The sequence below is a fragment of the Contarinia nasturtii genome, unplaced genomic scaffold (assembly GCF_009176525.2).
Source record: "Contarinia nasturtii isolate CC-2019 unplaced genomic scaffold, AAFC_CNas_1.1 Cnas_scaffold_129, whole genome shotgun sequence".
Lineage (NCBI taxonomy): Eukaryota > Metazoa > Arthropoda > Insecta > Diptera > Cecidomyiidae > Contarinia > Contarinia nasturtii.
In genome coordinates this window covers 714,050-728,460 of record NW_022197486.1, presented here as the reverse complement: position 1 = coordinate 728,460, position 14,411 = coordinate 714,050, and the positions used below count along the sequence as shown (strand labels likewise).

Below are 14,411 nucleotides of genomic sequence, written 5' to 3'. Positions count from 1 at the left end.
TCTCTCTCTCTCTCTCTCTCTCTCTCTCTCTCTCTCTCTCTCTCGTTGGTTGCTGCGACAAAAAGAGTTTGTTCAATGGAATTTCATAGCGCGGCATATAAGAGTTGACAAACCTCCAATACCAAATGGCGATTTTCCAATAAAATGACCGATGATTTCCTGTTTGCTAAAACATTTTGATTGTGTTTACTTTTTGCACCCAATTTTTGTTGTTATTGGATTTTTTTGTATTGCCAATTTTTCTCGTCATCGACACGGTCAGTTGTTATTTTTCGTTCGACACCGTCTTTTTTCTCTCACTTCCTCTCTCTCTCCCTCTCTCTCTTTCTATCGATCTCTATTATTCGCTTTTTTTCTCGATGCGAACAACAAAAGCCAACCAATTTTTGTCACGGTCCGGTATTAAAATTCCTTATTACGTAGCCACAAAACCAGCACGTCATTATTTGTGCACAATATTGATACAGAAATTGAAACTATCGTTGTGAATTTTGTGTTATTTGTGCAGCCCACACATAGCTGTCCATGAACACTAACGAACGAACCGTTGGTTCGTTCGTAGAATATTTTTTTGGTCTTTTTGTTCGTTCGTTCGTTCGTAGAATTGTATTGCGTTCGTTCGTTCGTTCGTAGAAAATGAAATGTTCGGATTGTTTGTTCGTTGTTCGTACGTGGCAAGCTTATATGAAACTCTCGGAGACTTGGTAAAATGCACAAAAAATTAAGAAAACATTTTATTCGTCTTTTTGACTGTCTTTCTGCTGCTACATGGCAACCATATATAAAACTCGGAGACTCGGTATAGTGCACAAAAATATCGAGAAAAAAAATTTCACTTTTTTTGTACATTATATCCAGTCTCCGAGAGTTTCATATAAGCTAGCCATGTAGCATCACAAAGACGGTCGAAAAAACGGAATTTTTTTTTTCAATATTTTCGACTGTCTTTCTGCAGTTACATGGCAACCTTATATGAGACATTCGAAGACACAAAAAAAGTGAATTTTTTTTCTTACGGGAGTCAATATTTTGCTTATTTTCACGATTTCCCATCGGAAAAGCGGAAAAGCGGGGATTTAAGGTTTTTCCAATTTACATTTAGTATCGCAATATTTGTTTATTTTGAGAAAATAAATGTTCATAAATTACGAACAATCCGAACATTTCATTTTCTACGAACAAACGAACGAACGTTCGTGGACAGCTATGGGCCCGCATTACATGTCTCTATATCACCGGTTACCAATTCGGGATATGTCCCGACCGAATAGAATCGGCACGGAAAATTGAAATGTATTGTCAATCGACCGAAAGCGAAAATGTGACTTAGTGTAAATGTTGTATTTGGGAGCGCTGCATATCGCTGATAGCTGATTATCACTGATAGCTGTTTTATGTATGTATGTATGTGTGTGTGTGGTGCTTTTTCGTTGACCACTGGAATGGGCAAACAACGAGGAAGAGAATGAGAAATTTGAGTGAAAGTTATAGTAACATTAAATGCATATATTGTTATTTATATTGATTAAATGAGACTGATTTAATTAGAATTCCCAGGAACGCTTTGCAAAAGTTTAACTCAATATATGGAATCAAGTTCTTAGTGAGGTGCATGAGAGAGGAATAAATGAACGATAAACGGAGGTGTGCACTTTTTTTGCCACCGTAGTCAGCCGCTCAATAAAGCTGAATAACGTGTAGATGTATATATTGTCAGTCACGTTATCGGTTGTTTATGCACGCTGTTTTTACGGCATTTTTGTTTTGGAACCAATGTTCAATGTTTATCCATTCATGGTGTTGAGGCATCACCTGACATTTTCGGCAGGATTCGATTACATTTTGTTGTGTTATTTATTGTGTATGTGTGTGTATTAAAAGTTTTGTTTTGGCTGTTTTTGTTGTTGTTTTGTTTTTAATTCTTTGTGCGTGATGCAATGTGCTCTTGGTCGATTATTATTATAGGTGGTTGCGTTTTATTATATGTTATAATATTTGCTATGCGTTTTTAACGAGAAAACAAGCTAAAGAGTTGTTTATGTGTCGGTTAACAATGAAATATTAAAAAAATTTAAACGAAAAACAAAAAATTATAGGGTGAAAAAATGGAACGGATATTGAGAAAACAGAAAACACTCATACTTGTTACATTACATTACATTTTTTTGGGAAATGTTTCGTGATTCCGTAATTCCTTATGCTTTTTTTGTTTTTGCTGGTCGTTTTCTGGAACTTATCGAAAATTTCTCGTTTTGCGTGTTCGTGCTAGATGCGCGAAAAGTTTTTAACAATTGATGCGATCAGTTTTTGCGTTCACAATTCAAGCTGAAAAGTATAGCGAGGAAGATAAAGAGAGTAAGATTGTCGTTATCGCCGTCGTTGTTGTTGTTGTTTTTGTTGTTGTGGAGGGAATTTTTTTCTCTTTTTTTCAGCCCAGACTCGCTCTAATTCGTTTTCAATGTTATTTTCTATTTGGTCTTTTTCTCTTCAGCTCCGTCTTTTTTTCTCTCTTTTTTCTTCGCTCTCTTTCTCTATTTTGTATTTGTTCAGTATGCTCAACACAAACTTTTTAATTTTTTAACAAATATTTCACATTTTCTTCTTTCTTTGTGCATTAATTTTTCTTGATTTTCTCGATGTTCTTTCTGACTTGGTTTTTGGGTTTTTCTTTGCGTTGTGGAATTTGGCTTTTCAAGCAATTTCCTTTCTTATTCAGATGCTTTAGCATATGAACACACCGACGAACCGGACGAATGAAAAACAAACTGTTGGGAAAGTGGAATTTAATATTGTAACAATGAGCGTATGTGCATGCAACGAATTTTGATCCATTTTTGAATATGCGCGCCTTAACATTGTCGTAGTACACAGTTACAGTAGCAGTCGATTTTTTGTGTTTGGCATATGAATTCAATCGAATTTCTTCTTGGTTCAGTGGTTGATGTTTCTTGTTGGTTTTTTTTTATTTTTCATTTTCTTGAAATTCCCATTTCAGCAGGCAACGCCAACAACAGTACATTCCCTCATTCACCTCTATTATTTATTGAAATTTCTATCAGAATGCATTATATGTTTATGAAAATCGGAATCGAAATCAAAATCGAAAAGAGGCAACATTCCAAGAACTCAATCCTCACCGCATTCGAATAATCGAATACACAAATAATAATTTAAGCACTTTTCCTATTTGAATTTCGCTTTATCATTGAATTTTGGTATAACACACACTTTTGAGCAAGAGACAGACAACACATTTTCACTTAAGACCGTATGGTATATATTTTATGTGTATGCGTTTTGTTGTTTGAACCATCCAAAACGAAAATGGTTCTCGATATCATTTAATGTGATTTGATATTTTCAACGTTCAATTGCATTGCATTTGTATTATGCTCATCCTCAATGGAATTTTATTTGATTTTACCGAACAATATGAATAAGGCATCGAATCAAAAACACAACCTACAACGGAAGCGTATGTGCGTGTTTCTGTGGCAAATTTTGCAATGGCAGTAATCAATGTAACGTAATCTCATGAATCGAAATAGAGTGTTTTAAGTACACAACAAAATTTACACAAACTTCTCATGTTTTCACATTTTGTAATACACAAAAATAAAGTTGTTCTTCTTTCAACGATGCTGACGAGAGGAAAATACTCGATGATTTTTTTGTTTCTTTGATTGTTTGTTTGTTTGTTCCGTTTTTCTTTTAATTTTCAAACGAAATATGTTTTGTAAAAAGTAAGTTAATTTTGCGGTGTTCACACTTTCAGTGTTCAACGAATCTGAAACACATTGAAGGATAGAAAACAGTTCGCACGCCCCGAAAAATGTTTGAATTTGGAGCAGCGCACGAAAGACGCGTCTCAACTCATGAAACAACAAACTGTGACTAAACGAGCGGCAATTGAAGAGAAGCGCATTCAAACACCATCCGGATGGGTATTTTCATTTTGGCACACGCTTTCACTCCGTATTTATGTACACATTTTGTATGCTTGATTTTCTCTCTCTCTCTCTCTTTCTCTTTCTCGTTCTCTCTCACACACGCTCGCTCGTTGTGTATCTTTGGCTCTGTGTGTAGCATCAAAACTAAGGGGGATGCGTATGCGATATGAATTGAGTGTTGTGCATGTTTCCAGTCAAAAAGAAAACGAGATTTGATGTGGTGTGTCGACGACCATGATCCGTATATGCGTATGCTCATTCATATTGGTGACATACACACACATTTGACTCAAACATTGATAGAAAACTGATGATTTTTCGTTTTCCTCCATTGCGCTTCGCACAAAACACTTTATACTGAATGCAATATCAATAGCGTTGGCGACAGTGGCAATGCTTGTGGTGGCCGTTGTGATCATGGTGGCTATGTGTGCATTCAATTTGAAATAAACGCGCGAGAGCTTTCGGTCAAAAATAATGATGGTATGCCTGAAAACACGATGAATATGCTAACTTCTTCACATTTATTTTATACTTCATTTAATTACAGAATTATTATTAAGAAACTTTCGTATCAATGCGAATAGAATTGGATGTTTTCCTTTGTGCAATCGAGAAGAAAATTAAAAATTAGCGAACAATCACCATTTTTATTGGAATTTTTTCAAAGATGCTTATTGGATCATTTCTCGGAACTTTTAACTAAATATTGGCGAAGATTTTGTGAAATATGAGAATAAACACACACACATTGGAAAAAGTGGTCGGATGCATAAATTTGATCGCAAATGGAAAACGTCAATGCATTGCCGAAAAAGATGCATACACACGTATCCTATACACACATTCCAAAGCATTTACACGTTTCGTTCAAATGCGAAAAATGTTCTGATCTTGTGAGATGGCAAGAGACATATACAACCAGAGAGTAAATGGAATGAATATGCTTTTCGAATGCATGTTAAAAATGAGGGAAAAAAACGAAAATAGACGACGAACTGAATGCGCTTGGGTTATGGAAAAAGAGGCAATGTTGAAGACGAACTATTCTTTTGCGCTACAAGATTAAATTTTCTCTTCTCAACTATTTTACTGGAAATGAATTTGTTGTACTATACAGAGTTTTGCTTGTGGTGCGTTATACGTTATTTTGTATTCGAAAATCTCTCGCATTCACACGAATATTTCACATTTAAAATGAAAATACTGTGCCGAAAATTGCAAACGAAATGCATCTATTATTACACTTTGAATTTTTGATCGTTTTGATTTTCAATTGGTGCAAAATCCAAAGTATATTCATTGCCGAACCATATGCATGCCACATACCACCATTTACATACGCATTACACATTGTATCGATGGATTTGAAATCTCACCATAGCTGATTTCAATCCCCGGATATCAGGGCAGTAGGAGGGGAGGTGTGGTTGTGGCGACAAAGAGTATTTTGGAGAGAAGTAAGGCAGTATGAGTAGCATTCGTGAAAATCCATTCCGGTATGCGGTTCATTTGCCTGTTAGTGCCAGAGTAAGAGCAACGACTATTCACTTGATACGCGAGATTTCTCTCATCGTTTTGGCTGTTCCATTGAAATGATTTAGATGAAATTGTATTGTTGCTATTTTTACGTTTGCATTTTGTACCACAACAACAAGGCTTTACAATTTTGCGAACATCAATAGACTATAATACATAGATCGAGATAGTGAACGAAGGAGACAGAGCAAAAAACAAAACGATGTAATTCTATCTTCAACAAACTAAACAAAAGTTCTGTTAATGGTGTTCTCTCTCCTTTTTTCCTCACATGTTCCAATAAACACGAACTCTAAGACGAACAAAGAATCAACAAAATCATGCCGTGGCAAAAATTCGAATGCGTTAAATATATCGTTCAATCCAAACATCCATATACATACGAAAAGAAGAAAAATATTGGAGTTTACTTTCATTTCAAGCATAGCAGTCTCATACAATTCAAAGTAACAATTTTTGGCACAATTGAACGGAGACAGAGTGAACAAGACAAAAAGAGATACATACGTTTGTTCGCTTTCGTTTGCTTTTAACCAATTCAACAACTAAAATCAAAACTTTCTTCATGCGAAGAGTTTTTATTGGAAACGATGCGAGAGCGGAGATAAAAAAAATGAGATACAAAGCAAAATAAAACTTATGCGGAAGAAAAGAAGAGCCACAACATAAAAATAATGTGTATTTCGGAAATAGTTGAAATTACGATAACATTTCGATATAGGTAGAAATTGAAGTTGGCAATTCAAAGTACAAACGAGAAGAGAAGGAAAAAAACAAAGAAGAAGCGCACAATGGCATAAGCACACTACCGCTATCTTTTCTATCGTCCAAAAAATCATTATTCTGCCATTCCAGTATCCATGCGAAGTGTCTTTGACAGAAGTTGATTCAAGTCAATGGGAAAAATATTTTCAAATTCTATGTAACCGAAAATTGAATGAAATTGTATATGGAATGTATTGCATATTCACTATTAAGTTCCAAATGAACATATTTAAACAACGATAGAGCGAAAAAGTTTTACTTTCGGAAAAGCTTGCTCCCTGCGTTCACATCGAACTCGAAATTCTTGTATAATTATTAAAACAAATGTTTATTTTATGTGTTGGACTATTATTAGCATTGCTTTTTTGGATAAATAAACAAAAAAAGGGACACAAAAAACGAAGCAAAAGAGCAACAAGCATCAAATAGCCATGCCAGTCCATCAACCCACCAAGTACATCCAACCACAAACAAAAACCAAACAACAACAATAATAAAAACTAAAAAGTATTAAATATAATAACATGCAATCAACTTACCTGTACATTGTACACGATATATAAGCTGGCGATCGAACATTACTTGTGTTCACTCATGTAAACTTAAAATATGAGCAAAAAGAGATTTGGAATATGGGCATGAAGAAACCGGGAAGGGAATATGTGTGTGCGTGTGTGTTGCTATGACGTGCGTCTTCTTCTGCCTTTATCCTCAGTCATCCTGGACCTTGTGCATATATATCTTAATCCAAAGTTAAAACCATAAACATAATATATCAGATTAAATTTTCAAAAATGATACAAAGCAATCTGAATTCGAAAATGTTGCGAATCATTCAAATGGATTAACATGCGATCACGAGAGTCGAAGGACTCAAGAAATTGCAAAAACAATGACACAATTGTGCATACGCATGTATTAAATGTGTGCGTATGTTTGTATTTGGTTAACATTAAACCGGGGCCCATCACACAGTATATCACCGAATGAGCAGAAGATGAGCGTGATACAAGCGTTATATTATACTGAACATACACACATGTTAAATACATTGGTTACTATAATGTATGCATGTAGCGATTTCACATTCGGTTATATTATGTCGGTTTGATGTCACCATATTTGAATAACAAGGCATTTGTTGCTGTTTTCTTTTGGACCATTTCAATTCCCGTTGAATTTTTATTGTCAGTCAATAAATGGCAATTGTATTCGCACAGTGATGTTGTGAAAGATGCAATGCACACACACACACCAGCCGCCTGGTGCCCCCCCCCCATTATATCGCCCAATATGTTTACTGGACACCGCCGGAAAGATCTCGGAACGGATCATATACAACCGGCTACTTGCAACTGCAGAGGAGAAGAGGGCTCTCTCCGAAGCACAGTTCGGTTTTAGAAAAAGGCGCTCTACTGTACACGCCATAAAAGTAGTCGTAGATACAGCCGCTGCCGCCATAGAGGGCGATAGGTGGAGATGGGGAACAAAAGAATACTGTGCAGTAGTGACATTGGGCATAAAAAACGCCTTTAATACGGCAAACTGGTCACAAATAAAAGAGTCGCTTGCCAGAATGGACACTCCGTATTACCTGAGAAAACTGATCGCAAACAATTTCTCGGACAGGAAACTGCAGTACGATAGCGAAGATGGAGTGAAATCATACATGGGCAAGGGGGGGGGGGCTAAGTTTATTTTTTTACCCCCAAAATATATACAGACTTCCATTTCAGTGTCAAGATGTAAAACACTACATGAAACTTCGCTCCTACCTAGGATACTTTTTGGTCCTCTATCGATGTGCACCATCGGTTTTGACCCTCCTTATCACTATTTTGGGGATACTTTTTGAAATTTTCGTGAATTTTGTATGGAGACTCCTCATGGGGGTGATGGGAGGGGGTGCCCAATGGCAAAAATGAAATTTGCGCCAAAAATTAGCAATAGTTGGTCATACATTTTGGTACACAATTCCGGACCGAAAAAGTGAAAAATCGACTTTGTAGGATTTGACCCCAAATGGAGGGCACTGGGGTTAGACACAATAGTGGATGAAAAAAATATCATTTCTAAGGTATTTTGACACGCTGAGTCCGAATTTCGGGGTTTCAGGTCAAAAAAAGTATACTGGCTGACGAAATGTTGAGAATCTACAACAGAAGAACCCCAGACAAATGCGAATATAAACGCATCAAAAAAGACGAAAGAGAAACATCGATGGCCAAATGGCAGACTCTATGGGAGACCACAACAAAAGGTCGAAGGACTCATAAACTAATACCGGCCATTGAGACATGGGTGAATCGAAAGTGCGGAGACTGTAGTTACCAGCTCACTCAGTTCCTTTCTGGTCATCGGGGGAGCTATCGAAAATACCTCCACAAGTTTAAACACGAAAATTCTGCGGCATGTCCAACTTGCCCAGAACAAGAAGAAGACGCCGAACATGCAATTTTTCACTGCATTCGTTTCGCAGAGTCAAGAGTACACATCCCCCAAGGGTGAGTCTCCTAGTAAGTTATATGCTCGAAACGGACGAGGGTTGGCAAAACACCCTCAATTTTGTCACAAATGTACAAGAGGAGCTCCGCATAGCGGAAAAACAAAGAAGAGAAACAACGGAGAGACAAGCATAAAATGCTAACCAGCCCCGCGATGTAATACCTAATGGCAGTTCCGCGGGGAGAGTGGTAGAAGAGTGTGCAAGGGTTTGGTTTAGTACGTAGGCACTTTCCCAGTCGGCGAATCGTGCATGCTAATCGGTTATCTCACCATTGGTATCTTTGGAAGATTCCACATCCGGGCAAAAGGCAAAAAAAAAACACACACACGCACACTCATACGAACATCAAAAGCCAAAGCTCACTTAAATCAATTGAGCGTACCGTTTTCCTTTCAAAGTTGTGAAACTTTTCTCAATATCTCGGGTAAAAGACATCTGCTTCGACTAAATATGAATGAGTGATCATGTTTATATGCGTGAATAGCCATGAAATGACGAACAATTCAGATGACTCGTAATAGTACCGGAAAAAAATAAAAACGGTCACTAATAAAATCACATATTTTCGCATTTATTTCCCATTTGATACGGCATCGGCATACAATGTGCCATAATAACAACACCAAGTGAATTGCAAAAGGATTATTAGGCATAGAAAATTTTATCCACAATTCCATATTACACTACTATACATGCTCTCTCTCTATATAATATGTATATTGAATATAGTGTAAGTGTGTTGCATTCATTGTTCCCCACTCGCATTTGCCATATTACTTGGAAGCCAGTGCCTTGATGTTCCTCTACAGCTCATTCGTTGTGCGTTATCCTTTTATTATCATTCGTTTTCATGTATAATTCTTTTCAGTTATTCAGATGGTTTCGCCTGTTTCATGCCTGATATATACATCTATAGATATACACAATTACCAAAACGATATGATTGTACACAATACAATATAGTTTGCGCACACACACCGCATTCAAGCCTCACATCTCACTGTTACTATTGAAACCATCGGCATTGTGCTACGTTAGTTTTTTTGTAATATGTAATCTTACTAGTGACCGATTTTTCGTTAGTCATTACTAGAATGCCGACACACGGAGAGGATGATGTACATTGTACATACACACAGAAATATTAACGGAGAATTCCGGTGCATAAGCACATAAATTTGAGAAATACATTGTTCTTGTAAGCTACCGCCAATTGCGCGCATTCATCCAATTTTTGTCCGTTCATTTTCTTTTGTTTTCTCTCTCTCTCTCTCTCTCTCTCTGTGTGTGTGTGTGTGTGTGTGTCCTCTTCTTATTCTTCGCCGAATGAAAAGGGAAAAACGCATTGGTAATTGTATGTTGATTTGTCGATTTGTACTATGTGTGTACGTAGTAAATGGTATATTTGGGTCTACGCCAATGTGATATGAAAGAAAATGTTTGGTTTTATTTTTCGTCTTCCCTTTGTTTTTAATTTGTTTATGTACGAAAATCTTGTACTGGCATCCTTTGCGCTTGCTCTGTTAACTCGTTCATCACTATTGTGTGAGATGTGCTAGGGGATATCCATGCGAATTAGAATTAGCACATTAGCAAAAAATAGGGAAATTTACATGAAGAAAATAGCGAAATTAGCAATAAATAGCAGAATTAGCACTGTACATGTATACTTTAGTAAGCATTTATTCTTGAATTTATTGAAATAATTTAATTAAAATAAAATTCACAAAACAAACGAATTGAATAGTGTTGAACTAAAATGTATCAAAATATGTAGTTAAATACGCTTTTTCCCATTTTTAAATAAAAATATATTCAATGGCACGTAACCAAGCACGTTCCATCTGTATTAACTACAATTTACGAATTGCAATCGTAAATGTAGATTTGATGACAGATTTCTTACTGAAAACGTATACGCTAGTGCCTGCTTCAAATATACACGTTGAAAGTGTCAACTTGAAACATTTACGTAAACACATTTCGGTTATTCGATCATGCAGTCAATCTGACGTATGCAATATTTTTGACGTACTAGATAAATTAGCAAAAAATAGCAGTATTAGAACCAACTAGTAGAAATACTAGCAGAATAAGTGAAAAATAGAGAGAAATAGCGTTTATTATTATAAATTATTCGATCTGCAATTCATAGTTATCCCCTGGGAGATATGTCATGATGATTTGGCTGACACTACGCGTTTACTATTATCGATGATCCAGTTTCCAACTGAAACTGAAATGGAAGACCCGTCACAAAACATTGTCCTACTTCTATTACCATACAGTTTTTTTTAATGGCATTACAACATGAAAAATAGCAAACATGATATCTCGTCTCTATCGTAACACATAAAAATCTGTATGAATCCTTTTGATTAGCGAATATAGATGAAGATAAGATGGGATACCAAAATTATCCACATAAATACCAATTTCTGTAATCAGTTCATCGAAATCAAGATTTGATGCGATCAATTGGAAATGTTAAAGTTGAAAAGAAATTATTATTAAAAAGATTCATTGTTTACGACTCAATTTTATTAGATTAACTTTAAACGAACCAACCTACTTTTATGCACGACTGTAGTTCTTTTAAATATTGGAATAGATTGCCGTAAACAGGCACTTCATTCTTTAATCAAAATTGATGACCATTTTTTTTGGGAGGAGAAAGTATTCGGTGCGTGTATGTGCCTCTATCGCAGTCCATTTTCCATCGAATTGCCGAAGTATGGACGGGGGTGTGATGTTGGAATGTCATTGTTACAATGTCTACAGTCTTCCACTTCTTCTCTTTTCATTCGTTGTATATTTTTTTTTTCCTCATCCTTTTCATTCATTTATTTCAGAATTCTTGCAGGTGTAGTACTTTTGCTCGTTATAATAGTTGAAAGCATTTTTCGACAACCATCTGAAGAATGTTATTCACTTTTGGTATGCTTGTTTGTGCATGTTCTTGGAGAGTTTAATTTACGACCTTAATAATAACATCAGTTGTGGAAAACAAGAAAGAGGACTTTCTTGTGCCATTTTGCGTTTTACGAGCAAACGAGAGATTGAAGAAGAAGAAAAAAAAACGAAGAGAAACGACAGCAACCGGTTGGTGGCAGCATCATTTTCCGCTCGAAAGGCACGTAACTACCGACTGTTAAATGGTGTCAAAATATTCAACATCACCATCAATTACGAATTCATTTAATCACTTCAAAAACCAAACAAAAAATAGACGATTCTCGATTGCTTTTTTGTTCGGTTTTAGGTGTTTCTCAATAAATTGTTCTGACAAGAATACAAAAAAAAGATTGTGAAAAATGTATGTATGAGAAATTGACATTTGAGCATCTTGCGAAATGTGTAACTAATACGAGAAAAAACTTGAAAAAACGATTTGGACGATTTTTTTTTATTAAATGCTACGCAACCTATTTCTTTTTTTTACTATAATCTTATCGTGAAATCGGTAATCAAGTGGTTATCACAGAGAAAAACATGATTTTGAAATGTACATATGGATTTTGAAGTTTGAAGAAAACAAAATACGATTCAGTCATGCATATAAATCAAGGCAAACATTTCTTCAGTTGAACTTTTGAAAGTTTCATGTGTTTTAAAATTCATCCTAACATTATTTAAAGATGAAAACATGGTGAGCTAAGTTTGTGTGTGTGCGTTTTTTTGGTATGTTTTTTTATTAAAATGCGGTCGTTTCGTTGAGTACAGTACAAAAAAAGAGACATAAACTTTGATTTTGTTTCCATAGTTTTGAGTATATAAAATGCTTATTTTTGGATTAAAACCATGCCTGTGACAATGTACCAATGGCCAATACGAACTTATTCTAAGCAGTTCTTGATGACGTCCTTGAGTATTCCCAACACTTCTTTTTGGTCCTGCAAGCAATTTAAACATGATATATATATATATATATATATTTCCATTTTGCTTGTTCAAACTTTCCAAATTCATACAAAAGGGGCGAATTATACTTACGTCTGGCAATAATTTGATCAAACGACGGAGCTCCAATTTTGCAGCAACTTTAACTTTCAAAATGCATTTCCTGTATTAAAACGAAAGAAATAAAAAGTCGACCATGTATCACCACAAATTACATTACAAAGTGAAAGTTCAAACGAATTGCTCGGAATTCGACTGTAAAACTAACTTTTGTTCGATACCACTGAGCGTTTCACATTTTTTGGCAGCCTTTACCAATTTTGTTGCTGATTCTTTCACTTTATCAAACCACCATTTCAATTCGGGATTATCATCGATAACCTTTTGAACGCCGTCCTATAATTTTGTCCAATAATAATCGGGTCCAGTGTTTATCGATTTAAAACGCACACACACACACACACAATTTTGAAAATAAAAATTAATTGAAACAATAATATTTACGTGAATGTCACAAGATAAAAAAACTTCTTACTTTAATGCATTGAATCTGTTCTTCGTTAATGGCAAAACCATTTCTGTCAAAAGTTACCATTTCGAATAGATCTTCGTCATATTCAGCTTCGCTTGGAAAAGCTTTTGCCAACTAAATGGATGAACAATTCAAATGAACATTTCGATACTACTTTTCGGTTGAAATATTTATGACACATTTTAAGATTGATATTTACCATGGCCACCAGAATTACACCACAAACGACCAAAATGAACTTCATTTTATTTCTATACGTTTTTTTCTCAAATGAAATAAAAGTTTATGAGCGCAATAGTAACGTGAACCCCTTCGAATGTAATCACTTTTGATTTCATTTGTACAAATGCAATTCAATTTATACGATTTTCAGCTCCCAAGATACTTGTTAACAAACAACTTTATGATAAACAACAACATTCCATTGATACGTATTTTTTTTATCGGATATTGAAGTGACTATAAACCATGCGAACAAAACAATAATGTGGATTTCAATAATATTTTGTTTTGATCATAACAGGACAGGGAACATGTAACCCGGTTATCTGTCCGCAATCTATGGACTGTTGTGTAAATTTTTAGTGCACAGCATACGTGGGCACTGCCGTTAATCTGAGACTCCATACGCCCATCAAAAGAAACCCTAGCAAATCGGAGGCATACTCAACTGTCGCTTAGAGAATTTAAATGAAAGTTATCTGGGCTTGCAGCCACCAGTCCCTATATGGTACACAGATAGTTAGTTGACTATTTGGAGTAAAATTACCAAGAAAATAATTTCTCAACAAGTTTTTCATAAAGGAGAAATTCTTTCGATTTGCTAGGGATTCTTTGCTAAAAAAGTACAATTTTCCTGTTCACAAAAGGCTTTGAATGAATGAACAAAAAATATTGATAACAGCAATAATAAGCTATCTTTGTTTAATTTAAAATTTGTTTGTAAAAATTAACGTTCTCAAAGTAATTAAATTTTTGGACTTGAGAACATGACCATAAAACGCTTTGAATGAATAAAGCAAAAATATTCTGATAAAAGGAATCTAGGGGACATTCGTAGCAATTCTAGTAAGCTAGTTTTATTTACGTATTCGCTAATCGCTTACTAGTATTACTAGTGAGTACACTAGTGCTGCTAGTAGCTGCTAGTTTTTCTAGTGTTTTGAAATTACCTAGACGTATCGTATGATACATAAAAGAAACAACAGTAATGCTTAAG

General features: G+C 35.4%; 2 protein-coding genes across 8 annotated transcripts in view; both read right to left on the bottom strand.

The window, feature by feature from the left end:
- Window positions 1-2,551, bottom strand: part of LOC116342649 (nephrin-like) — a 115,469-nt gene extending 112,918 nt beyond the window's left edge. For 3 of the 7 annotated variants that reach the window (XM_031770350.1, XM_031770342.1, XM_031770392.1), the window contains exon 1: window positions 2,143-2,551. The gene's annotated coding sequence lies outside the window, so the exon portion shown is untranslated. The remainder of the gene's footprint in view (window positions 1-2,142) is intronic. The other 4 variants (XM_031770373.1, XM_031770357.1, XM_031770382.1 and 1 more) reach the window with 2 other exon arrangements.
- A 9,864-nt stretch (window positions 2,552-12,415) lies between these two features.
- On the bottom strand, window positions 12,416-13,510 carry LOC116346196. Its single transcript, XM_031776137.1, has 5 exons — window positions 13,392-13,510; window positions 13,196-13,306; window positions 12,929-13,056; window positions 12,754-12,823; window positions 12,416-12,653 (listed from the first exon to the last, which is right to left on the bottom strand). Exons 1-5 carry the CDS (start codon window positions 13,434-13,436, stop codon window positions 12,597-12,599), a joined length of 411 nt encoding a protein of 136 aa, XP_031631997.1. The 5' UTR covers window positions 13,437-13,510; the 3' UTR covers window positions 12,416-12,596.
- Between the last annotated feature and the right edge of the window lie 901 nt (window positions 13,511-14,411).